This window comes from Passer domesticus, chromosome 3 (assembly GCF_036417665.1).
Source record: "Passer domesticus isolate bPasDom1 chromosome 3, bPasDom1.hap1, whole genome shotgun sequence".
Classification (NCBI taxonomy): Eukaryota; Metazoa; Chordata; class Aves; order Passeriformes; family Passeridae; genus Passer; species Passer domesticus.
The window spans coordinates 69,589,745-69,617,291 of NC_087476.1; the positions used below are offsets into that span (position 1 = coordinate 69,589,745).

The window sequence follows — 27,547 nt, forward strand, 5'->3', positions numbered from 1 at the left end:
CGCCCCCGCCCGACGGGCCCCGCCGTCCGCAGCCGCGGCCGCGCCGGGAGGAGACGCTGCTGCCGCCGCCGACCCGCGGCGCGTCCCTCTCCTTCCTGTGCCGGCGGCGGCAGGGCGAGGGCTGCCCCCTCCTCCGTCAGTCGCGGCGGCAGTAGCAGCAGCAGCAGCATGAGCGGCGGCCGGAACGCGGCGGCGAGGGCACGGCTGGCGGCGCGGCTGCTGGCGGTGCTCGGCTGCGTCCTGACAGCGGAGGCCCAGGTGGGAGCGGGCGGCTGGCGGGCGGGGAGCGGGGATGCCCGCGGCTGGGGCAGGGCTGCGGAGCCTCCCGGAGCGGCAGCAGGGCACTGGCGGGAGGCGAGGTCACCTCGGGGGGTCGCAGGGCAGGGGGCGGCTCTGGGCCGTGCCAGGGATAGGCTCCCCGCGGTCTCTTACTGGATGGAGGCTGTAGCCCGCGTCGTTCTCCTTCCACACCCTGCGGCTGGCACTTGCCGGGATCCAGCCCGGGGCCGGTGCCGCCGGTCTGCGGGGAGAAGTTGGCTGAGCTGGGAACCACAGGTAGCCCCAGTCAGTGGGATACGCTGGGGAGCTCCGGGTTGGATCATGCCCGTGGCTTCAGGCGGAAAGTTCGGCGCCCCGATGAAGTCTGTGGGAAGCCGTATGTTCCAAGGGTGATGCCCGGGCTTGGCTTGTGCTTAGGTCGTGTGTGTTTGCCCGCGTTACCGGCAAGGATGAGAACACCCCTTCCTTCTTAACGCTGCCTTCGCAGCTTCAGGAGGACGTGTGTCTGTAGGTAGGAGCTCGCTGTTCTTCCACCGGGTGACCGTGACTGAAATGATAGCTGGTGACAAGTAGGAGAGGCTTTCAGCTGGGCCAGAGACGTTGGAGTGAGTTCATTGAGGAATACACCGTCCACGTGGAGCAAAGCTTGTCCTCTGAATTATTATTTCTCTTATATTTTCTGAATTTCCGTGTTGCATAATGTGCTATGTAAGTGGCCACCCAAGGAGGTGATAACTGTAGCATAGATACCTTTTATTGCAGCTTTTTTTGTTGTAAATTGAGGTTGTCTCTGATTGCCATTATTTTAGTAACTATTTTAGCATAACTAAATGCTAATCGAAATGGAGTTGTTAATGAAGCACTTAATAAAGTGGCATGGTTTTTTTTGTGATGCTTGGCAGAGAGTTTGGTTGTTGCTGTTTCATAAAATTGTTAGCATATTGAGTTCAGAGTTTGGCTTGTGCGGGGAACAATAAACTAACCAATAGTTCTTGGAGTCGTGTTACCTAAGGCTGTTCTCTCATCCTGCAGCCATGGCAAAGTGAAACGTCTGAGGAACAAAACAAGGTGTCCCAGGTGGTCTTCTAAGGGTTGAAGGAATTAAAGTACAACAGCCTGATAACACTAATAAGGTTGTTTATATGAATAGAGTGCTTATTATTATATGCATTTATTCAGCTTTTTTTCCTTAATATTAAAGTGCTGACTGTGTTTTTCTTTCTAGCTTTCATAAGGAGAAATTGATGCAGGTTGGACATTGACCTTTTCTTCTGAAAGGTTGATTTATCTTAGAGAAGATAAGTTAAAAGTTTCACTTCTCCAGTATAGCTCTGATACCTGTTCAAGAACTAAACTAGGTTTGACAACACCTGGAAATACTTTGATAAGCATATTGGAAAGGTAGAAAAAATAGCTGCACCATAACAGGTAATTTCTTGAACATCAGTGATAGTAGGCTAATGCTTTTAGAGTTTATTTAGAGCTCAAAGTAATTAACAGATGAAAAGAAGCCATGATAGTTGTCCATTGTAATAAAAGTGTGATAACTTACACTACTGTTTGACTTTATATTTGTAGACTAAGTTAACTAGTGTAGTTCAGTTAAAAATGGCAAAGTACCAGTGGTGTGAATAACAAAGTAGGTCTTGCAATACATAGTTTTAACTGTGTAGTACAGTGTTCTTATTTTGATGTCTCCAATTTGAAAAAACAAATTAATTGGAAGATCCAGATGATGACTTAGACTAACTCGGATCGCTTAGACTAACTAAAAAAACCTCTGTCTGGGGTACTTGAAGTCAGTGTTGCTGTTGCATCACTGTGCTGTGAACTGACTCCACTGCTGTGCAGTATTAGTATTTCATATATGCTGTTAAGGTATTTTATAATTTGTGGTTTGGTGCAGATACAGCTTAGTTTAATTTTAGAGCATGCTCTCCAAGGAAGCATTGGTTTTACTGTTTTGTGTGTACAGGGAGCTAACTGTTCCAGTTCTGAAAAAGTTGTGAGGAAAATAAAAATGGACAAGTTAGTTTGCTTGCTCTGGTACTCTGAATTAATTTTTCTCTTCATAATTTCCTAGATCAGTTCTAGTTTTTGAGGATTCATTTCTGAAACTTCATTGATCTAGGTAAACTGTAATGCATTTTCAAAGTTGTTCTTAGAATTGAGGTCTTAGTTAAATAAAAAGGCTGCAGCTTTTTATTTTTCCATGAGGATTAGACACTGAGTGTAACTCTTGCATTTACCTGGGACGTTTTTCCTCTGAAAAAGCATTTTCCATTTTGCATAGATGGTAAAATTATTTTTGTAAGCAGTGGATAGCCTTACAAGCTGGTCATCAAAATAGCTTCCTACTCTTTATCTTCTCAGTCCAAAAAAACTTTGGTATATTGTCCTATTATAAAGTTCAGTAATATCTGAGCAAAATGTTCAGTTATCTCTTTGCCTTTTTTATGTTATAAGGAAATGTTATGCTGTTTGCTTTGTGGTATAGTGTTACCTGTAAGGGCTGCACCTTTACAGATTTCTGTCTGTGTGATCAATAAGGAAATTTGAAGTTTTAAATGAAATTATTATATATTCAAGTGCATGGGGATTTTATTCCTGTAAGCATCATTAATAACAAGTTTTTTCTTCTTACTTTGAAGTTGGCAGTCATGTGGACTGTGAAAAACCTGTAATTACACATTGGCTCTTTGACAATTGTTCACCCAGGTTTGATTAGCAAGGCAAGCATAACAGCAGGAAGAATTTTTGGTTAAAGTATCTTCCCTTAAATTAGCTTTACTTCATTGCCATATCTGCTCTACAGAATTGTGATCGCCTATTTAGTGCCTCAGGAAAAGTAGGATCTACATAAGGTGAATTTTCCACTTAAGTGCTTTATTGCCATATCCTCACCTCTTTATTCTCACAGAGAGTTGGGGGAAATCCATTTTCCAGGCCTCCTTTATACTTTATAAAGGAGCATAAGCCTACAATTTGTTTTCTAGTGGCTCTTTTACATCAAGCTTGGTTATATAAGGGTATCTGTTCTGTAAAGTACAGGAGTGATTTATCATGCATAAAACAGATTAGATGATTTCATAATCTCATCTATGTGAAATCTGTGGAAGAAAAAAAGGCGCAAAATATTTTTGTCTCCTTTTCCACACAGCATTTCAATAGTTAGAAGTTCTTCTAATCCCTTGCAAGGTATAAGATGTGTGGGTATTACTATTTTAAATAATTTCTAGGCCATGGTGGATATCAATGAAGAACAGAAGCAGTAAGCACCAGTGTTTGGTTCCATTCCCTTTTAAACATATCTGAAGCCTTCAGACATGTTTGTAGTAGTTTAAGAAGCTATACCTAAGAGAGTTAGTTTAGATTTATTGAAATTTATCATATAACTGTTCACAGAATCACACTTTCAATATTTCCACCTTTCAATAAGACAGTGCCAGAGTCTCAGCAAGAGTGTTTTTGTAGCCTAGTCTGCAACGTTAGTTGGAGCTGCCTTCTCTGCTACACGCACAGTCCTGCCTTCCCTTTCTGTGTTGGCAGTAGAACTTTTGCACTTGTAGTGTGTGCTGCTTTTCATGGAGGTGATCTTAACCTAGTGCAGTAGTAGTGCAGCTTGCTGTCCTGGCACAAGAAGAGGGATGAGGCTTGAAAAAAGTCATACTCAGTTTCATGACAGATTCACAGCATTGAAATATAGATCTGGTTTTCCTTGTTTGTTTGTTGAATTTATTTGTGAAATTGCAAACTTCTTGTGTACAGAAGAACCTATACTCCTTTTCCCCATGCCTCTAAGGAAACTAGATGGAGTATTTTCACACTTGGAGAAAGAAATATGAAAATAAGATGACAATGTGTGATTGTAGGGTTTTTTTAGGCAATTTGACTTGTGAGCATTTGGTAGGAGAACAGTTGATATGCAACTTTGCTAATATACCATGTATTTGTAATTTGGAAAATCTTGTTGCTCATACTTCATAAGGTTCTATATAGAAGTGTCAACAAATTTCAGGGGTGAAATTGTTAATCTTGCTAACATTGATTTAGCAATGCATTTGGAGGTGGGCTTAAGTTTAAAGAGCTGCAGTTTTACTTTATGAGGTGTGTTACAGAGTATTTTGTCATGAGAAGTACTATCTTTGGAACTGCATTTCACTAGTCTCTTTTTCAATCACCCTGTTTTTCTCTTTAAAAGATTTTTCTGCAGTTAATATTTCTATATTAAAAATAAATGTTGATGTATTTTTTCAATAGCTCACAGGAGTCCTAGATGATTGTTTATGTGACATAGAAAGCATCGATGACTTCAATACTTTCAAGATCTTTCCCAAAATACAGAAACTACAAGAACGTGACTACTTCAGATATTACAAGGTACACTTAGAATAATATTTTCCTGAATAATTTAAATAAAATGCAGAAAATATAGGAAGGATTGCATATCAAGTAAACTTGCCAGTGTTAAGCTGCCTATTAGAAGCCCACAGCTCTTTAATTTCGTTGAAGCAAGTTTTCAGTCCCTGACAGTTATGTTGGTTATAAGTCTTGTTTGCTATGTTCATCCTGGAGTCAGTGACAGTAAATCATGACTGCTTTCATTCAGTTGTTAAGTGGTGATTTTCAAGATAGTGCCTTTGGAAAAGGCACTGGAAAAGGATCATATTTTAGCAATTTTATGACAGAATGAAGTGCATATCTTCTAAGAAATGTGTGTAATTTGAAATGGAAATATTGCCATGATTTAGTTTTCTAATAAGTTACTGTCTTATTTCTGATTTTAGTGTTTGTTATTCTTTTGAAAAACAGGTAAAACTGTTCCTTTTTTAAGTAGTATGTAATATCACTTTTTATTACTTGAAGCATTTTTGTCTTTATTACTGTCTGATGTGCAAATGAAGATTTGAAGCCTGATACTTCTGTTTTCAGATATGCTTAACTTGAAAGTGAAGTTGCATTTTGACTGAGCTAATCAGGTGGCTACCTGCCACTGGAAAAAGGAGCTCACACTCCTCTGGGGCAGCCTCCTGCCCCTTTGCTGCTTTTACCTCTCAGTTAGACCAATGCATCCCTTTAGCCTGGTAGATATTTAGTTTGGGTGTTTCCATTTGTCATTTGGTAGGGGGTTTTGTTGGTAAAGTTTTGTTGATTTTGTTGGGGGTTTTTTGGTTGGTTTTGGGGTTTTTTCTCCTCAGGATGTAAGAAGTCATCTAGCCGATCCGGAATTGAACAAATATTAAATTGATGCCGGATGGGGTTATGAGTGTGCAGAAGGAATAGAAAGCACTGGACTCTAACCTTTCTACCCTGAACAAGCAGTGTCATGTACCTTCAACTGCATCTTGAATCTCCTGCTACATGATATAGTTCTAAATTCACTTTTCAAGAGAAACAGGATATGTGCAACTTCAGTACTAGTACATCACGTAGTAGTGGTAATGATATTCTCCAGAGGCAACAGAAAGATACAAAACAAAGTACATGAAGATGAGGAGCAACAGGTGTGTGAGACTTCATACAACAGTAACTTCATCTTGCAAATTTAGAGCTAATGTTCATTTCAACAGCGGTTCTGCAGATCACACTCTAAAGGTGTGTTGCAATCCTGCCTCATCTTTCATACTGATCTTCCTAATAGATGAGTGGTTCCAAGGGCCTGTGTGCAGTCCCCCCAACACCACACTTCACTTAGTACTTCCAGTGGTGGCAGGGAAGAATTTGTGTTGAACAAGCAAACTGAGTAAGTCAGTCAGAAAATTCTTCACCCTTTCCTGTTTCAATAAGCAATGGCTCCTTTGATATCCCTGTGCAGAATGATGGAAGTGCTTTGAAGCACATAAATGGATGTGGAAATTGTGAAAGTAGGTGTTGTGGTTTAGGAATGGTGCTCCCCATCAAACCACTCACCGCTCACTCTCATTCCCTTGTTGTCTTCTCCCTCTCCATGGAGGTGAGAATTGGAGACACAAAAGGTAAAGATCATGGGTTGAGATAAGAACAGTTTTCTGGAAACAGCAGTGAGATAAGAAAATGAACAGTAACAGCAACAGTACTAATGACAGAGGGCATAAGAAAAGAAGTGATTCACAAAGAGGGGAAAAGAGTAATAGACAATATCAGACGACTCCTCCTGCCACATTTTCTCCACTGGAAAGAACCCCTTCTCCCTGGAGGAAAGTAGTTTTTCCCTACCCCTGGCAATGATGTGTGGTGGTATAGAATAAATCAAACCTTAATACTGAATGGATGAGGTGGTTTTTATTTAAAGGCCAAAGAAAACTTAATTAAGTCTTGCAGAAATTGTGCTAGGTGGCTTCTAAATAGTAGAACACTTCCCAATGAAAGAAATAAACATTTGTGTCTCTAATTGTATACATCAAAACACACAAACTGTGGAAACTTCATGATCAAGAATGTCTTAATTTGTGAAAGGACTGAATAATACTCAGAGTGATAATAATGAAATTAAATACCTCATGCCCTGAAGATGATTGGATGTTCTATGTAGACAGTACATGATTGGTTTGGTAAAAGTACAAGTGCTGTACAACTTCAGTTTGTGTGTGTACTGGTTTTTGGTGCTCTTCAGTCATTCTTGGACTAGTACATCTTGATTCCCATGTGTTCTTTCTGAATTAATCTGCAATTTAGGCAGCAGTATTCTGTTATTTACAGCATTCTTCTATGTAAAAACAGTGGCTGCCTAGTTACTTATGTCTTCCTCAGTGTGTAAGCATTTTTATTGTGAAAGTTTACTTCAAAGATGGTTGTAATTTAACTATGTTAGCCGATCTTTTTTGATAGAAATTGGTGGGAGGCCAAAGTTTTATATTATAGGCCTTACTGTGAAGGCGATGTAGAATATAAGACTATTTAGTGCTTTATTTGAAAAGATAGGAGTGAACAAGTACCAAAATAATTTTGCATTATTTTTTTCTAGGAATGGTGTTTGTGCATTCAATAGAGGAAATGGGGGGAGGCAACCTAAAATCTCTGCTTTTATTGTATCTGTGCTTGCAAGGTTTGAGCTGTTATGAGAATATATTTGTCATCACTTCTAAGAAGTTGTACCATCTGCTAAATGTCTTGTCAGGGGTTTTTTGACTGATGAATATCTTTAACTTTTAAAAATAATAATCTGTTTTTAGTTTGATTGTGAAATCCAAAATCATCCAAGCACTTCTTTGAATTAGCAAATTTTAATTTTATAGTGAGAGATTTGATTTCTGCTTTAATATATTATGTGTTTGTGTTCATTCACTGGAGACCATTATCATTACCAGTTTTATTGCACAAAGCTTCACCTTATGTAGTTAGAGAGACTAATTAAAAGAGTTTAAAGGATTTCCTGATACTAAGAGCTTTTTTCCTACAGTTGCCTTTTGTCAGTGTGAATTGTAAACTTCTGGTTTTGTATGTTTAGGTCAACCTGAAGAGACCATGCCCATTTTGGGCCGACGATGGCCATTGTTCTATCAAAGATTGTCATGTAGAGCCTTGTCCTGAGGTATGGATTGAATAATACATAATAGAAAAAGGGGTTTTGGCTAAAACTTTGCTAATTTGCAGTGGCTAGTACTATAGTACTAGCTAGTGATACAAACACTACTAGCAATACTTTCTAGTGAGAACTTAAATTTAAGTAAAAGTTACAAATTTCTTTTCTAATCCAAAAGTAGAAATACAACCAAAATATTTTAAGGTCTTAGTCATTTTATGAAGAAAGCAGGTAGCTTCAAGAGTAAACCTCTTCTAAGCTCTAGCAGTATTTGTGTATAACATGTTGGTGTGGTAAAGGAGCAAGTTAATTTTTTAAAAAACAAGTTTGCTTTGATCTCTGTAGGAATGATACCTAATTTGTAGATTTTAATCAAGCATTTCTATGAGCAGTGTAAAAGCTGTGATTTATTTTTTGTTTTTAGAGCAAAATACCTGTTGGAATTAAGGCTGGGAGCTCTAATAAAGTAAGTACTCCTTCATTTTTGAAGTTCTTTCTGATTTTTTTTTTAAAATCTTAAATTTATAACAGCTATGTGACTTTTTTGTATAAACCTTCAGTGTTCGCATACTGATGAAATAGTTATTTGATCAAGTCCTGTATGTGGCTTTACCTTTTTGCCTTTATGTATAGCAATGTTTCTGACATAGCTGGTACTGCTGTGTCATTTTGAGTCTTGTCATTGCTGGAGAGCTGGTGCAGACTGAATCAATGAATGACAAGGGACAGCAGTGCATGGCCACAGAATGCCTGATGCAGAATTGTTGCTTCATTTCTGAGTACAGGCCACCTTTTAAAAGGCTGTAGGCTAAGATGCACAGAGGCAGTAGCAGTGCAATCTTTTTTAACAATCATAAGTAATCACAATTTTGAATATTAAAAGAACCCAAATGATTGTATGGAGTTCTTCTGTGCCTTCTTTTCAAGAGGTCATTAGTCCAGAGATTATTTGGTCATTAGTCTAAAGACAGTTTAAGCCAAAGTGGCCAGTTCAAACTTAAACAGTCAGTTGGTTTTCACTTGCATCTCTCCAAGCATCCTTTCTAGATCACCAAGTGATCTTAGCAAAGCCAAAAAGTCACGAGGCTATATATGCCTAGGAAAAGAGGTCAGAGAAGGACTGCCCTCACATCTGAAACACAGTGCCCAAGAATAAGGGTTTTAGCAGTTGATGGGATAATGGTGCCCAAATGAGAGATCTTCCCATTGGGTGCCTTGACTGTGTTGTAGACACTTATCTCTTGATTAACTATCATATCTCCATCCTCCTGAGTAGTTCACCATATCATAAAGGACTTATGAACAGGACTGTTGGCATTAGGTTTAGATCTCATGCCAAGAACCGTTATCAGAGATAGCTGAGATGAATACTTCATTGTGAATTGATGACTTGTGTGCTGCTGTCTGCAAAAGAGCAGGCAAATCTGCCCAAGCTTTAGCTCAAGAGGAAGTCTTGCTTCTTTTATACATACATTGTTAATTCACTCAGAAGTAAAGACTGCCTCTTGATTAAAAGATTCCTGGTAATCAGGGAAGAAAAATCTTTCTCACTGACATGACCTAAATGTCAGTTATTTGACATTCCAGCACAAGCAGCAGTTGTTCTGAAAAGCTGGCACTATCTCTGGGCAGCAGATCTTGTGTTTTAGCTGAATCATCTGTTGCTGATTCTTTTTTGCATTGACTCTTTTATCTTCCAAGCTTGATTGTAGAGAAAATGACTCCTGGAATGCCATAATGCCTCCATAAAGAGAAGGACTGTTAGACTTTAAAAACTGTTTCAGAAAGGGTTCTTTCTGAATTTGAGCTTCCTGATTGATTAATCTTGAGAGCCATAAATACGTTGTTAAATAGTAACTAAAGAGTATGCTAGTATGCTGTTCTTTAGATACTTCACATGAGCATATCAAATTGGAAGTGAAAAAATGGATGCCTTTTTCTTTTACCACAATAAAGTATGTTGGATAGATAGTTTGGGAAGCTGTCATCTGCTGTATGTTCACTACAGTGGTTTCCTTTGAGTTGCCTTGCAGATAGTTGAAACCATTTACAGTACTGAAAGTTAGGCAATTCTGTACTTTTAATCTGCAGTAGAAGACACTAATATGTGCTGCTCATTTAATATCCCTTTTAAGGAAATCTCAAATTCATTTTAGTATGAATGTTTTTTTTCAAGGACTGTGCAAGTTCTGTGCTATTAGCCTGTGCTAGTTTCCTGTTTGAGGAAGTCTTACACCTTATGGCTTATCTGTAAAGTAATGGATTAAAAAAAAAGATTTTTATTTTTTCCCTGAGAACACATGCATGTCCAGTATCTCTCTTTCATCCTCATAGTGTTGGTCTTGGAAAGCTGAGGCTGATAACCAAAGGCATCTTTTTAATAATGACAGTTATAATCTCTTAAATAGATATACTCATGTTACAGTCCTATGGAGAGGTTTTCTGTGGCTTCTGTCCAGTTTTCCATTGCCTTTCTCTCCTAATGTAGAGGAGCTTGTAAACTTCTAGCTTTATTTAGGTTTTTGTGGGGGATTTTTTTGTTTGCTGAACAATGAAGAAAATAGTTATTTTGAATGCTCATCTAGCTGCAAAGACCAAGGTTACACTTGTACAGCTTCCCAATAGGAGTGCAGTTAGCAATAGAAGATGTCTTTTTAATTCTTGATGCCACCATAAGCCTTTTGAAACAGTGCTGTAGAGCCACACAGTAATTTCCTTTTCTGTAGTTCTGTTACATTTGAGTGGTGAATGCCTGTTTTGTGGCTAGACATTAAAGCTGTATTAATCTTTAAAGCAAGGGACAGGATACAGTAACTCCATGTTACAACATTCAACTTCATAACTTACTTCCTGCCCTTCTTTCCTGTTTTTTTTTTGGTTTTGTTTTTTCGGTTTTGTTTTTTTGGGGGTTTTTCTGGTTTTTTTTTTTTTTTTATTTTTTGTTCCCCCCCCACCCCAGTAACTGGCCTTAGGAGATCCTGGTTGGCAAGAACAGATATTTTGTCCTGATCTTGTCAGGGGTCCCAGGGCACTGATCTGACAACTGTTGCTATTAAATGCTGAAGAATAGGAAAGGCTGGAAATATGTTTTGAGACCTGAATGTTCATTTTGTTAGGAACTTTAAATTTAGGATTCTAATCTTGGCAGTAACCTTTTTTCACTTCAGGGTAGGGATTGGTTTGCAACTCTAGACATGCAGAATGTTTGCTTCAGCATCTCCGTATGTTATTTCATCAGCAGTATCTGTTTCAGTCTAGGTTAAGGCCATTCCTTGTTCCCATTTTTCTTTTTACCATCCCTACAATGCTAAAGAATGAGGTCCCATGCCTGCCAAATTCAAGAAAATTGAATGAGAAATTCTTTCTAGAGTAAATATTTATGGGCAAGGCCCCTAGCAAGATTTAAATTATTTGTTTTTTCTAATCTCCTTTGTGTCTTAGGTCTTCTGGTGTTTTTCCCCATGTTGGTACAGGCAAATGCATTTTGAAAAAGCAAATAATTTTGCTTACTCATCTGAACAGTTTTAATTAAATTTATTTTCTTTTTTTTTTTTTAGTGATACAGATTGTGGTGGTTCTTTTCCTCTGGCATCTTGACCACAAAGCTGTCCACAGAAATGAATTACTCTTTCTTTTTAAAATTTATCATTTATTTGTTTTATTAATTGACTTAAGGTTTAGTCTGGAAAAAACACAAATTCCCCCCACCCTGCCAATCCAAAAACCCCCAAAAGGAGGAAATTGAGTTTATCTTTTAAGACAGCACTGTTACTACCTTTTATGTTCTTAAACTTAGAAGAACTTTCTGAGATTTAAGCTCACAGACTTAAATTCCCTGCTTACATAACCATATTATTATAGAAAAGTGTAATATAATCTATAATTAAAGTATGTATTTTAGTGGATTACTTTAAAAAAAATATTTCAGAATCAAAGTTCAGCTTATATATTTCCATTCTGTCTTTAAAATAAGCAAAATTTGAGTTCAGCTGAAAAAGCTTGTCTTCCAGACCCATGTGCATCTGAAGCAGGCTGATGAATTGGATTAAAGGAAATACAGGGGAAAATGGCCAAAACTAATAAATACACCTACAACATACCTAGTGAAATGAAACTTGGCATGTGATTATACTTGCAAAAAAAAGAGCGTGTTTATAGGTATGATGCTGCTCATCTTTCAAGGTCTTTTTATGAGACTGTAAATAAGTATCTGAAACACTCCATGTAGAGTGTTTCATAACAAAAGAACTCAGTTTAAACAAAAGGCAAAACGAAATTTTGACATCTTTACCTGAATTCCCTGTAACAGTTAAATTCGGAGTGAAATCAGCCTGATGAACTTAAGTGAAAAAAAATCGGAAGTAAGAAATGTTCCAGAACCATATATATAGAACCACTTCTAGAATAAGAGGATTTTCCTTAATACTGGGGAACTCACTGCTAAACTTAGAAATGCCTTTCACAACACCTGTTTTTGAGGATTTCAGTAATTCATTTGGATATTCAATATTCCTTTTTTACAGTATTCAAAAGCAGCAAATAATTCCAAAGAATTGGAAGACTGTGAGCAAGCTAACAAGCTGGGAGCAGTTAACAGTACCTTAAGGTATGCCGTGATTTACATCAACAGTACAAAAATAGTAAGAAAGGAACACCTTATTTTCTCTGTCTGATGTGCCGGTTTTTGTTCTTCATTCTTTCCATAACCCATTAGAAAGTAAATGGGGAATGATGCAAGAACATCTGAAGAAAAAGGTATTGAATTATAAGTAGACTTTTTTTTTTGTTTAAAGCACGCTTTGATACTACTTAAAAGAGGTATCTTACAGCATCAAGAATCAGAAGAAATTTGCAAATAAAACCACCTTTTCTCTATTCTTTGTTCTCAGCAACTGTGCTGGATTATGGGGTTTGGTCCTGCTTTGGCTTTGTCCCACTGTTGAACTGTTGTGCTTATTTGTGATCATTCAGTGAACCAGATCAGGGAGCTGAGATACTTTTGTTGTGGGCAAAGTTATTTTTAGCTTGGGCCAATTCTCTGATCTTGCTTATTGCATGGTACTGTCAAGATTGGGTGGGAGGAATTCTTCAGGACAGTGTTACCCCCAGGTACAAAAGTCTGTGCAACAGCATCTAGAAAATATAGCACTCTACTGCATTCCTCAGTTTTGAAAAACAGAAACAGAAGAATCAGTTTTTCACTGTTAATGGAGGGATATTTTGCCCACAAATTTCAGCAGCTCTACCTGGTAAAGATTTTGAAACTTTATTGTGCCTTTAAAAAATTAGTGTTTCTGCCTGCTGTGTGGTGTTTTAGGGAAAGAAGTTATTAATTCTGTTCAATTTCCGTAAGGCAAAAGAATGTGACACTGTAAATGAAGAGCTAGAGAAAATGCCTTTATGAGAGTAGGATAGATAATTAAAGTTGGAAGAGGGCAGGTAGTGGATCCTGCAAGTGGAGGACGAGTTTGTGCTTTGCAGGAAAGTAATGCAGTGCATTATCATCTTGGTTTTGAGTTGCTTTCCTTTATAAGTTGTATTTCTTGTGGTTATCAAATCTTCTCTGTTGGTAATTACCAGAGAATTTCCTCACCTAATGCCAAGTATAATGTCTCCTATTGTGATTTGGCAGAAGGTTAGAAATGTAACTTGATGTAGAATTGCCTCTGTTTGTAGCATTGAGCAGGTGCTAATTTGATCAAATGGAATAGGTTGTTTTTGTTATTTCAAGGTGCTTCCCTGCAGCCTGGAGCAGAGTTCCCGATCTTAACTTTTTTGCTGTCAGTAGTGTGACTGTGTGTAGCACAGTAGTTCTGTGCTGCACACAGTCACAGAAGGAAGATTTTGGCACTGTTTGTGTTTCATATTGTGGGAGCTTCAAACTACTTTGTCTCTCTAGTACAGTGCACCTTTGCAAATGCTGGAGTGGAATGCCATTATTATTAAAATGGCTTAGGACAAATCATATTCATAGAATTCTTAGCTTAGAAGAGGGATTTAGACATCTAGTCTCCCAGTAAAAAGTAAGGCGCTCACAATTGCAGCTTTCATTGAAAGTACAGGTTATGAAAATAGGGTGATTCCTGCCTCCCCCACCCTTGAAGTGACAGCTGCTGAAGTAGTACTTTGAAATGTGTTAAAAATGTATTCTATGAACATATTTTACCAAGCTCTTACTGAAGAAGAGAAGCCACTGCAGTTTGTTCAAATAATGGTGAAATCTTTGTCTCAACATTAAGTTGACTTTTGAAAGTATTGGAGTTGATGCCTGCTTGAATCTCATTGCAGTTAACAAGGGGTAGCTATGTATATTCTCAAGTTTCAGGTATACTGACTCAGAATCCAATGCCAAGCTATATGTGTGTTATATTTCTTTCAGAAGCTCTTATTGACATTGTTTATTTAAAAGTTTAAAATAATTTTTTTTTTCCCCTCAGTAACCAAAGTAAGGAGGCTTTCATTGACTGGGCAAGATACGATGATTCACAGGATCATTTCTGTGAACTTGATGGTAAAATGTTTAAGCTTTTTCAGAGTGTTTGTTTTATTTGCTGTCTCATAAAAATGCAAAAGATCATGGTTTCTGTACAAATAATCATTTTTAAGAAGTTTAAATTTTGTCCCAAGTGACAGAAACGTGGCAGTTCATATCATACACACAAAGTGAATTTTTTTTGCAATTTTAAAAGGAGTGTTTGGTAGCCTACACAGTGCACATTAACTGTTATCTCCTTTTAGTATATTGAACATGAGGTATTTATGTAAATAAAAAGGTGGTAAATGGGGGGGGGCTAACACTTTTTTTAAAAGCTTCTTACAAAGAAATTGCATCTAGCACAAATAGAAGACAAATGGCTTGCAGCTGGTTGTTTCTTACTACTATGTTGTTTTGTTGCTGTTCTACTGTGCTTGGATTGAGTTTGTTCCTCTTCCAGTCTTGCTGTTTCCAAATGATTTCTGCATCCTTATTTAAAAGGACTTTCTTATTGTTAAAACATTAGGATACTAAATTGTGTCGTTCCTCTCCTCCATGTATGTGAGTCTTTTTATTTGCTTGTAACATTCAAAGTTCAGAGGAGTGTTTTTCAGATAAGTGTGAGAATTGCCAGCTTCAGGATTGACTACTGAAGTCCTTCTTAATAAATACCTTAGAAAGCTTCCTATGCTAGGAATATTTAGGGCATAATGCCAGATGTTTTCATCTACCTTTAGGCTTATGTTTGGTGTCCCCTGAGAAAGTAGCAGCTGCAGTGGACCTAGCAGCTGCAGTTCTCTTTCAGCACTTCTGCTGTGTCTGATCTGAATGCTTTCTATACGGGCTGTTTCTGTAACAGCTAATGAGCATTACTGTAGATCTGAACTGTTATATGGAATTATCTGCTGTTGTCTCTACTATCTTCCAGTTGTCTACAAACATTTTTGAGTAATACTGAGCTGTGAAAGGTATAATTGAGGAGCATTTATTTTAGAAATAATACTATTTAAGTAGTTCCTGATTCTACTTCCATCTCTCCTTATATCTCCTGCTGAAGGAGCCTATGTCCAGCTGTGGTTTTTTTTGCACTGGCTCTGGTATGCGTCTTTCTGCATGGTAAACTGATTAGGCTTACCTAAATAGCAGGAAAGTAAGTTGCCATCTCCCTGCCACCTCCCACACTGTTGTGATGAATTGTCTTGAGTGCGTTTGTCATCTGGAGCAGGGTGAGAGGAGAGTGAGAGAGAATGACTACTGGGAGTCATGGGGAGGAAGCAGAAACCCTTGCTCTCTTCTCCTCTCTTGGGTTGGGTTTAACCATAAACTAGATAAGGGAATTGATCTAGCTGAAAAAACTTAGTAACCCAGGTCACCTTTCCATCTTTCTGTTGTATGGCTCTGCAGTGCACATACTCAGTTGTATGGGGATAACAAGAAGAAAAATGGACCCTGAAGTGATCAGGGAGTGTAGGAACTGCTTAGGTTAGCCACTCTGTCAAATAAATAAGTAAAGCTGTAATATGACTTTCTCTCATTTGGCACTCATTGTTGTGTGTCTCGTATCAGTGTCCTTTCTTTGTTTTTGCTGCTACTGCTGAAGCAATGCTTAACTGCTCATGCAGAATCATCTCTTTTTTTAGAACAGTTTCACTCTCTGTTTCTGTGGGGTTTTTTAATATCTGAGGAAGTACTACGTGGCACTTCTTGGCCCATTCCTACGAATAAGTCTCTGGACTTTTTGGCTTTTGTATGTGGGGTTTGTTTAAGCATGAGTTGGTCTTGACCTAGAATTTCAAAGAGGGGTGAATTCCTCCTGCTTTTTACTGGTTGTAGCTTGAAATTTTTTCTGTTTCTACAGTGTTTTTCAGCAGAGGGAGTCCTGTTTCACAATTTTCTTTGGATAAGTTACCTGAAATCTGTAGTGAACTTCTGAGATAAGGGTATAGCTTGTTGTAAGGCTGCTCAAGTAACATGTTTCTTGTTGTAACCAATAGATTTGTTCTGCAATATGCTGAAAGTTTTGTACAGTTAAGCAATGTGATTCAGATTTTTCTGCTGGTATACAAAGGTATTTGGAGGAAAAATGGATTTAGCTAATACATTTACAATATGTACCAGCTACAAGAGGTACTACTTTGATCTTGTGTTTATTATGAACTTACTATATGCAGTATACCCACTTCATAAAAGCAACCCCCTCAACCAAATACTGCCAGACAAACCCCAAATTTGGAAGCCTTTTAAAACAAAACACTGTTTATGTCTTAGCCTAGGGTCAGGGAAAACAGTGCATGTCAAATCTTTATGGTAGATTTAAAGAAGCCACTTAGATGATCATCAGACATTATAGAAATTAGACACACAGGAGACTTTGGAATAGATTATGTACTTTTGAGCTTTGTATTTAGTGTGTATATTGCTGCATTTTTACATACGTGGCACTTAAAATCCAACTGGAAGATAGAATAGTATTATAGGAGACCTCTTGTTTGCATTTAGTTCTGAGACTGGTTAAATCTTTTTCAATTGATCACTTAGCATATGTTACAAAATTTTTCCTATTTAGATGAGAGATCTCCAGATGCACAGTATGTGGATTTGCTGCTGAATCCAGAACGTTACACTGGATACAAGGGGCCTTCTGCTTGGAGAGTATGGAACAGCATTTATGAAGAAAACTGCTTCAAGTAATTGGGAGGGAGAGGAAGCCTATTTCTTATACTTGTACCTCAGTTTAGCAAAAAAACTGATCTTTGTGTTTTCTAACTTATTTTTTAGGCCTCGATCTGTCTATCGTCCTTTAAATCCACTGGCGCCTAGCAGGGGTGGGTCTTGCCTGTTTTATTTTCCAATGCACTTCTTTTAACAGAGTGACTGTTGTAGTACAAGGGATACAGACAGCAATCTTCAGTCTGTAGGTGTGCTTTCTGCTTTTTTTTTATTTCCTCTGTAGATGTAGCTGTACATTTTTAATATTTAGACTAAAGCTGGTGATGCTTTATTACATACATGCCTAATTTTACTCCTGTTGATAGGCTCATTAATGTCAGCTAAGCTGATATTAAAACTAAATTACAAGTCTCAAACTGTTTACAAAGTGTCACATTAGTTTTCCGATTTGAATGCCTTTTGTATTCCTGTTTCTTTTTTCAAAAAGCGTTTCATTTAGTCACTTCAGTTCATACTTACCCTGGTGTAATGTAGTTGTACATTTTTCATCCATAGTGTGCAATGTATTGCAAATGTACAAATAATGACATTATTTGAAGGACTGGACACTTACAAAGAATCAGTTATGTGCAAAATTGTTTTTAAAAAGTATTCTAATAACTTGGGATTTGTTTTCAAATTTAAGTTGAAAGCTATAATCTGGTGTTTCTAATGAATCAGCTTTCCTCTGTCAGTGTTTCATTTCCCTTAAAAATTAACTATTAGCCAATAGATTCAGTTAAAAAATCACCATCCACTAGAAAATCAAGATATCTCAATATTTATAATTACTAAAAGCTGATACACACAATTAAAAATAATTGTGAGATTTGTTTACTGCAGAGATCAAAATTTCAGGAATGAACACTGAATTGATTGTTGAACAATGCAAACTAAAGACTGTGGCTTCTTAACCATTTTTCTGAAGCTGAAGTACAGCTTTCAAGAATATGTGAATCAGCTGCTTCCAAGATTTGAATTTCTTAGTGACTTTTATTATTACAATGTATCAAGTCTTGTGTGGTCTTGGGGATAAAGAATGGAGTGAAAGAAAGTAGCCTATTTTTTATAAAATAAATGAGGTTTCCTGCACTTTTGAGTGTTTGTATTAAAGTCTGTGTTTCATTACTGCTTTGCTGTGGAAATTACCTTTTTAATGCTTATGCATTTCTTTTTTTTTTTTTTTCCCTCTAAGGAGGAGATGATGGTAAGTCATCTTATTTTCCTTGACCTGCAGAATTGAAGTAAGCATTAGAGAGTTTTGGATTTATTCACTTTGCAGTTATCAAATTAGAGAGCAAGAAAGTTATGTTTCTGTTATTGAGTAAGAGAGCACGAAAGTTATGTTTTTATGCAGATTATTGATCAGAAAAGGTTTGTAATGGACTCATACTTTCATTTGGAGTAAGGGGATGGAGTGAATAAGAGCAAAACACAATTCTCTTCTTGGTTCTTATTCTAACAGAATATGTGTTGTAATAACGTTATTAGTTCTTCCAGAGCCCCATTGATACTGATGTCACATCCCTTAAAAGAAGAGGGACAATTTTTTGTGTATTTTCTTGAATTGGGAAGATTGATTTTTGGGCAGATTGGGAGACAGCGGGGGGAAATTATTTGATCTGCCTACAGTGAGGCAGACTTAAAGGTTTTTCAGTCAACTCAGTCAACTGAAAGCTCTTGGGCAAAAGATCTAAGTCTAAAGGAAACCTTTAGGCAGATTAAGGTGAAGGCTGTCAGAATTGCACTCTGCCATCATGTCTTTCACCAGCAGTGCAAATAATCAAACTTGTGCTTCCATACACTTCCATACACTGCTGCCCTGACCAGTAGTTTAGGCATGCTCATTCTTGTATTTCTCCTATTCTGTCCCCAACAGATTTAAACCAGCCTCCAAGTTAGCTGCTTCAGTGCCTATTCTCATTTTAACAGCTAAATTATTTAAGCTCATGTTAAATTAGATGGCAGCTGATGTTGCATGCATAGTAATATAAAGATGCTGTAATGTTGAAAATGAATATTCTTCAATTAACTATGTACTTTGTACTTACAGGAGAATCTTTCTACACGTGGCTAGAAGGTAAGGCTCTTGGATGAGTTACTCTGGTGTTCACAAGAAGGAACACTGTAGCACTTTTTTCATCTCCTCAAATATTTTTCATAGTGTAGGCTTTCATAAATTGTGCAGAGCTTCCAAATGTTGTTCAAATACTTCTTACCTTGAGGGTCTTTAAAAATCTTCTCATTTACTTAGACATCATACTCCTTAAATCATTTAAGTGTTTTATCTTTCATAAAGAGGGAATTCACTTCATTGCCAGTTAACTTTGAATTTCCTGGTTATTTTAGGCATTTAAGCAGAGGCATTTGTAGTAGTAATATTGGTAAGCATTATTATTTGGAAACAGTTTTAAAGAACATTAAAGATTTTGGTGGCTGTGTTCCCAGTTTATAATCTGTGTTCAGAAGGCAAAGCAGTTTTCTTTTTATTCATGTTGAAATGGAAATTATTATTGCAGCAGTAGCAATCAAAATCCCATTTTGGAGGTGTGCAGAAAATTGAGTCAAATGTACTTAATTTTAAAATTAGTTCATTCTGCCTTCCCTAAGCCTTTACTTGCCTGGTGGTATTGTAGGAAAGTGTGTAAATTTACATGCCTTTAAAAATGTAACGTCTAAGTGAGGACACATGGCAGCCTCACAGGTAGCCTTTAGCATCAGCTCTTCCTGCTTCCAGTTGTGGAGATTGGAGTGCCAGGAAAGTTGCCCAAACATTTTTGAGAGGAACAAACTCTGAAATTTCAAGTGTGGTCTCTAACTTTGGTTTTAATTGGAATAGTAAGTAAGTTCAGCGTATAAATTTCAGCATATATTCTGACATCTCAATGCCACTGTATTTCCATTTATGCTGTAGAAGTCTGTATTCATCAAGTAATCTTTTCCAAGGTTTTGTCTTGTGCATTTAAATCTTCAGTACAGCTATGAAGAGGTATTTTTTCTGTTTCCCAGTGCTGTAAGGTTTTCTGGGCCTTTTGGTGTTTTTCTTCAGGGCCACTCCTCTCCTCCTCCTCAATGGTAGCTCTAGTTGTAATGAAGATGGATCACAGTATATTTCTGATTTCCAGACAGTCAAAATTCAATATCAATTCAAATTTATTGCTCAAACAGTATAGGTATCTTATTTTTGTGTAGCAATTTATCTGTGCCAATTGAACAGATGATTATTTGACTGTTTTTACTAGAACACTAAAATAGCAAGCAAGAAATGTCAAATGCCATTAATAGTATTTCTTTATATAAAAAATAGGAGGTAAGCTTTTCCTATGATGGCTATAAGGGCTTATTAACAATACTCAAGTGCTGTAATTGTAATTCTTGAAAGTCAGCAATGCATCATTAAAATGAGAGGGTATATTCATTTTAATGAATTATTTCCAGTATTTAGTTTGGGATCTGTTTGTCATTTTTCCTGGACAGGTCTGTGCCTTGAGAAAAGAGTGTTTTATAAACTCATTTCTGGACTCCATGCTAGCATCAACTTGCACCTGTGTGCAAATTATCTTCTTGAAGGTATGTCTAGGCAAAATTGCTGAATGGAATTCTACAATATCTGTAGTATGTATTTTTTTTTCTTCTGAAAATTACTGGGGTATGCTTAGTTGATTTTATGTTCTAAATGTGTCTCTTACTACCCTTGCCCCCTTTTTCTTTCTCTGTGTAGAAACGTGGGGGAAGCCCCGCTGGGGACCAAATGTGAAAGAGTTCACTCGCCGCTTTGACCCTGCTGAAACGAAAGGAGAAGGACCAAGGAGGCTCAAGAACTTGTATTTCTTGTATTTGATAGAGCTGCGTGCTCTGTCAAAGGTCGCTCCATACTTTGAGCGTGCTGTTGTCGACCTCTACACCGGCAATGGCCACGAGGATGCTGAGTCTAAAGCTCTCTTACTAGATATCTTCAGGGATACCAAGTAAGGCACGAGGGGGTTTTATCAGCAGTTTGAAATTTTCAGTTATATTTGGAAGTGAGAATAGGTGGCTCCTTGATAGGATAGGACAAGAAGGAGAGTGGAATGAAGGAATAAAATTTAAGTAATGGGAGAGATCAAGGGGAATTTGTACATTTGATAAGACAGATTAATAGTTTTGAGGTTTGAATATACCAGTCTTTATAAACAAACCAATAAAATGCACTCAAGAAAACCCATACAACTCAACACCCTGGGCTACTTCCTGATTTTTTCCTGTGTGTTGCTTTTTCTGATTCTTTAGTATAAGATGCACATGATTTATTTTGAAAAGGAAAGTAGTACATACAGTCTTTTAATGGTCCACTGAGTAATCCAGCTTTTATCGTAGACTTAACCTCTGTTGGTTTGGCCATTCCCTCTTCCTTCTATTTATTCCATAATGTTCTTAAGTTCAGTTTCTTTGCTCTCCTTTTTGCTAGTTTTTGTGGTTGGTTACATGTTGTGTGGTTTCATTGCTGTCCCTAATTGTGGTCTTGCTAGGTAATTGAGATGTAGTCAGGCAGTGATCAGTGGGAAGGCAATCATTAAACCAATTTCAGGATTAATTTGAACAAAACTCTGAGTAACAAATTTCAAGTTACAGTAATTGAACAGTAAAACCAATACCACTGAGTAATTTTTTTAAGGTCTAATCTGCAAGGGCTAGGAACTCTGAAAAATATTTTACATTGATGGCTTCGGCTGTTCACCAGGCTTAATTGAACACTAGTTTATGTCAGCATTTGTTTTGATTGCATTTTGTCTTTATTAGATCCTTCCATATGCACTTTGATGAGAAGTCCATGTTTGCTGGAGATAAAAAAGGAGCCAAGTCACTAAAGGTAAAGCTAGTTTTCTAAATGACGTCCAAAATACCTATTTTGGAGTTAGGCTGTGTTACTTTGGAAAGCCCTTCACCTACCCCAACACACTGGTGAGAGTAAGGTTTTATCCCTGCCTTTTCTAGAACTGTATCTGAGGCCTTTTAATCAACTTTGTGGTAAGGTGCTGTCCTGATCCAAGAAGACTGAAATCTCTGGCTTTGTGCCTTGAGTCTGGCAGCAGTGGTGGGGCAAATGTGTATTACCAGTAAAGGCAGTGGTGCTTATTTTTAAGGAGAGTAACTGTTTCATAATTATCTGGATGAAAAGAACCTCATGTTTGCTTTACAAAATGATGACTTATATAATAGAATACAAGATAGTATTGTGTTATATATGAGACTGTCTCATAAATATAAATATATATATATATATAAAAATATATATGAGACAGTATCATTACATGATACTTAACATGAGAAAACATAGTTCCTAGACATGGGAACCTAATGAGAATGCTGTACCTACCCATCAGCTTCCGGTGTTAACGTGCCACTGGTGTAAATTGCAATTCCATAGTTGGAGTGGTGCTTGGTAATGAGGTTCTTTTAATAAATATTAACACTTAAAACACTTATTTCAGTAGTGGTTTGGAATGTCATCAGCATTACAAAAAATGCTATTAGAAAAGTGTGGCAGCATTTTATTAGCACAGTAGTGTTTTTTGGACCTTAAAAAATTGAGATCAGCCTAGTTAGTTCTGCACCGTGATTGCTCCTGCTCTGTCTGAAGTTGCACAGCAACAATCTACCCATAGTTTTGAACAGGAAATATCTTTTGTGAATTGTAACTTGTTTGTCAAAAAGGTGTTTTGTTCAAAAGGGATTTGAATAATGGAAGAAAAAATGGTCAGGGACACAGATACAGTACTTATACCTCAGAAAATTTGGAGAAAATTGGTAGGAAATCAATGTACAGAATCCAGACATTACCCTGCATATTATGTATTTTTGGGGGATTTTTTTAAGAATTGACTGTTCGAAGTGGCTTGGAAACCAGATTCTGGGTTTATATGGATCTTTGTTATGGCCTGACTACATAAAGCAATGGTTTTGTTCAGTTTTGGTTAGAGAATTGATATTCTAATGGTACTAGATTTCTAATGATACTACATTCATTAACGTTCTGGTTTTGCAAAGCTAAGATGTACATTAGCTTAAGCTTTCTTGTTTTGTTTTTAACTGATAGGAAGAATTCAGATTGCATTTCAAGAACATCTCCCGCATAATGGACTGTGTTGGATGTGACAAATGCAGGCTGTGGGGCAAGCTGCAGGTACAGTTTATTTTCTGTAGGTCTGTGTGTTCTGGCAGGGGCAGGTCCCAAGATAAGCATCTATTTCATTTTGGCAGGACACCTCTTACCTTAGCATTCAGGCTTTCTGCACATGGTTGGTCCCTGGTATCCTTACCTATGTATTAAAAATAGATATATGTTTAGTTTACCATTAAACATTTTAATTTTTCTTCAAATTGTTTATTTTGTTTATTCAACAGATGTGTAGTTTACTAAAACATAAAGTTTGTGTTCTAAAAGAGTTACTTTTAAAGTAGATGCTTCATGGTAAGATATTACTAACAGTCAATATCTCATCTGTATTCAGTAATCAGAGGAGCTTTCCCATCACTTATGGTAATCTTCCTTGAAACAGAGCACTTACTTGTTAGGGAATCCAGGGTGATATTTAACTCCACAAAATGAGGTGTAAGAAAAAGAAGTAATTGAGATTTTCACAGTTTATGCAGAGGGCAGCAAATGAATGCAAAGTTGCCCAGTAAAGCTGAAAGTTGAAATCCAGTTTAATTTTCTTGGCTCCTACTGACAACAGTATTTTAAACCTCCAGACTAATGTTAAGTCCAGAGTGAGAAAAGTGATTTTGGAGTGCCTCTTATACTATACCACTTACTACATTAAACGTATCAGAGTGCAATTTTCAAAGAGTTTGTAGCATCAAAAATTTGTTGGTCTCTGCTGAATTTCTGGAGTTCTCTGTATCCTGTCCTAGTTAATGCTTCTGATCTATTGTTGTTGTTCCACCTCACTAAGAACTAAAGAAGGTCAGATTTGCTGACCTATAAAATTCTTTTGCAGCCAGCTTCAACCACTTTTTGTCGAAATCCAGTGGTTGCTTATGTAGCCCAACAAAAGTGAAAATAAGAAAAGCTACTTCTGTTCTACTCCTGCATAGAAAATAGGGGTTGAAATTGAAACTGCTTTGTTTGCTCCTAGAATTGAAGGTGGAAAAAGCACATGTGTTATGATACCTCATAAAAAACTTAGTTTGACTTCTAAGGGGAGGGGCACCTATAAGTGAGGGGCAGGAGGGAGCTGGAATTGTTGTAATAGACATGTTTTCATATGCATAACCAAGGAGAAAAGAGATAGGAAATGAAGAGATGAAAAAGACAAGGATGAAGAGCAAGTATACTTGAGGAAACCAATGCTCCTAAATAAGTGACTGAACCTGGTACACAATTGCTGTCATGTATTTGCTTTAGTGCTCTGGTTTTTGTACAGTTTTGGGTTGAGGGACAGTATATAAGAATTGGTACTAAAGTTCACCAAGATGAATGTGTTTTTATCTTTTTTATGGTTTTTTCAGTATTTGAAGGAATGGCTTTACTGATGTTAAAACACTGGACTTTTCTTACAGACTCAAGGCTTAGGAACTGCTCTGAAGATCTTGTTTTCTGAGAAAGAAATACAGAGCCTTCCTGAGAATAGCCCATCAAAAGGTTTTCAGCTCACACGGCAAGAAATAGTTGCTCTTGTAAATGCCTTTGGAAGGTAAAATGTTATCATTTTAATAGTAGAAAAATATAAAACTTCAGTGTCCATACTCAGTTTCTGTGGAAAGATGGCATTCTACCTGTAGCTGTAGGTTTTGAAAGGCTGAATTGCTACCAGTAATATTGATAAACTAATGCCTTCCAACTGAGCATGTGGGTTTTTAGCCTTAATCTTCATTCTGTTTGGATCTAATTCATCCCCTCTGTATCAAGTTTCATAAATCTACCTTTTATAAGATGAAATTTGTCTCAAATTTGATTAATTTTTAAAAAATGTATCTCCTTCAAGTGATGAAAAATTTTAAAAGCTTTAAAAGAAGTTTACATAGAGCGTGCTTTGTTCATTATGTTAGTTCTTCAGATCTTGAATGTAACAATCTGTTCCTGTTTAAACAATCTATTTAAACAATCTGATAAAAGAATGTAATAAACTTTACTACCTGTGGTTAGGGATTTTTAGAAGTTTAATGAAGCTGGGATGATTAAACATATATATAAACTTTAATCCCTATCATATATTATGGTAATGTAAAATGGAGAGTCAATAGATCTTTTGAGAACAGAATTGTGTTTGAGGAAAAATCTAAAGGAAAATTAATGTGATAATTTGTACTTCTCTTTTCCTAACTTAGTAACACTTTGATGGTTTTTGTTTTCCAGGCTTTCCACAAGTATAAAAGAGTTGCAGAATTTTAAAGTTTTATTACAACAAACTAGGTAATGAAGGTCTTTGCACAGCCCGATAGTGAAGATTATTTACATGACTGCATTGAGCAGAATGAACTGATCCTTACAGGACTCACATGAACTGATAAAAAGTAAAATCAAATCCCAACTTGAATATTTATGTTTAAACTAGGAATGGTTATTAATTAGAAAATATATTTATGAATGAAATATAGAGTTTTTAAATGTGTAAATTATGCTGATCTGTTTATTTTGTAAGTTTTCTGCTCACAGTTCTGTTGTACTGAGACTTCATAAATTTTCTTATTTCCTTGTCTTTCTGAGACAGCTGTTTTATATGAAAACATATGTACCTCCACCCTGACTTGGCCTGTCTTGAAAGGGGGGATCACTTCTTGTGTCTCCCCATTTACTGAACTTCAGTGTATTGGGAATGTTTGTTCTGACTGTCAAAAGGAAGCGGGGGGGGGAACGACACCTCCAAACAAACAAAAAAAATAATAACAAAAAAACTAACCACAAAAAGGAAAAAAGGCCCTTGGTGAGTTTTAGCTTCTTACTGTAATAATGAAACTTACTTAAAAATAGCAAATTTACTGAGCAGAAAATGTTTTCATGCTGGGCTTCTTTGCATCATGATGATACCAATTTTTTTACCCTTGTCTTGTGCTTTTCAGCACTTTTTAAAAATTGCTACCTTGTCTCTGATGCAGCAGAGTTGAAAGTGACTTTTCTGCAGTCCCTTGCTGCAACCCCTTACCTGCATTTACTTGGAGGTAGGGGTCAGGACAGGGGGAGATGGTTAGTGGAGTGCTGCTAGCTGAAAAACCTCAGTCAATCAAATTTCTGTTTACTCCATGTTATTTTTCTAGATTGTAATCACAAGTTCAGTTTCCAAAAATTGTCTCTTTAGTGTCTTAAATGTTAAAATAGCACACTTGGTCTTTGAGCCATAGAAATAAATTTGCTCTTTATGAGTTATGTTTGAGTGCTATGTTAAAAGGTCAGTGTAAAAAGAACTTGCTTTTGTAGTCACTTTTAAAAAAGATGCTTTTTAAAATTCATAATCATACTGACATTTAATGCCACATACTCTATCTATGCAAACCCATACTGTATCTTCTTTAAAAGGATATTCAGCATAAAAAACGGGTATGTTAATAACATTACTTTCATAAAATAAGAAATTACTCATGTACCATTGTCCACAAATGTCAGTGATAACTTACCAGTGTCAAAACAGAATTCAGAAACAGCATTACCATTAGTAGCAACCAAATATTGGTTTAAATTTAAAATGAAGTAATAATTTCTTTTAAACCAGCATGTTTAAAAATGAAGTTAGGTGTTATGAATGTAGGAAGTGCTGGTGCAGTGTAGATACATCTCTTGTTTTTAAAAACAAGTCTTCACAAAATTAAGTGCTCTTAAACATTTTTCACCCTATTAGATACTGAGTGACCTATTTATATAATTGATTGTAATTGTATTGGCTTCCATAATATGTTCCTTTACAGCTGAAATTTTCTGAAGGCTGGAATATACTCTGTCCTTTGTTTCCAGACTAGCCTCAAATTTCTACCTGACTGGAAATTAAATAGACTATTCTGCTGACACTTGGCTTTTACAAAATATGCTGTTGCTTAAGAAAGTTAACCCCTTTGTGTCAAACTGGGGTATGCTAAAGGAAACTTGAAAAAATAAGAAGGGAAATAAAAAAACAAACAAAAAAATCCAAACCACCCTTAATTAGGTGATAGTTGCACAAATTGGCAGTGAACTGGTATCCCAGTGGAAGTTTCTGTTTAACCTCATAGGTAATTGGACATGGTGTTAGGCAAAGCTGATGCCAGTTTGGGGATGTTTATGGGTTTTTTTCCCTAGTAGCCTCTCTGGCCTGTGGGCACCTGTGTCTGAGCAAGTCATCACAGGCTTTTGTTTTCTACTTAAGCAGAAGAGCAGGAGGTTTCTAGGTGGATTCATCTGGCCTCTTCCAAGCTCTGTGTTTGCACCCTCAGAGTTTATTTTTCTCTATTAACTTGAAGTGGGAATCTAGGTAAGTAGCTCAGATGTGAACAGCTGTGTTTGGTAGATGAGTTACACGCTGAGTATCCAAATCTTCTGAGTAATTATATATCTTGAAAGAGGGTAATTTTTAATTGGCTGTTAATTCTTTGCCTTTTGGATAGACCTGCAAGGGCTAGAACTGTAGGCTCAC

At 37.0% G+C, this 27,547-nt stretch overlaps 1 protein-coding gene across 1 annotated transcript; it reads left to right on the forward strand.

Annotated features, from left to right (window-relative positions):
* On the forward strand, window positions 1–25,562 carry ERO1B (endoplasmic reticulum oxidoreductase 1 beta). Its single transcript, XM_064413793.1, has 16 exons — window positions 1–258; window positions 4,540–4,659; window positions 7,706–7,789; window positions 8,205–8,246; window positions 12,304–12,386; window positions 14,218–14,291; window positions 16,822–16,942; window positions 17,034–17,080; window positions 18,160–18,171; window positions 19,018–19,044; window positions 20,442–20,534; window positions 20,686–20,932; window positions 21,744–21,813; window positions 23,041–23,127; window positions 24,507–24,640; window positions 25,303–25,562. The coding sequence occupies exons 1-16, from the start codon at window positions 169–171 to the stop codon at window positions 25,361–25,363; spliced, it is 1,392 nt and encodes a 463-aa protein (XP_064269863.1). The 5' UTR covers window positions 1–168; the 3' UTR covers window positions 25,364–25,562.
* Window positions 25,563–27,547: the final 1,985 nt, after the last annotated feature.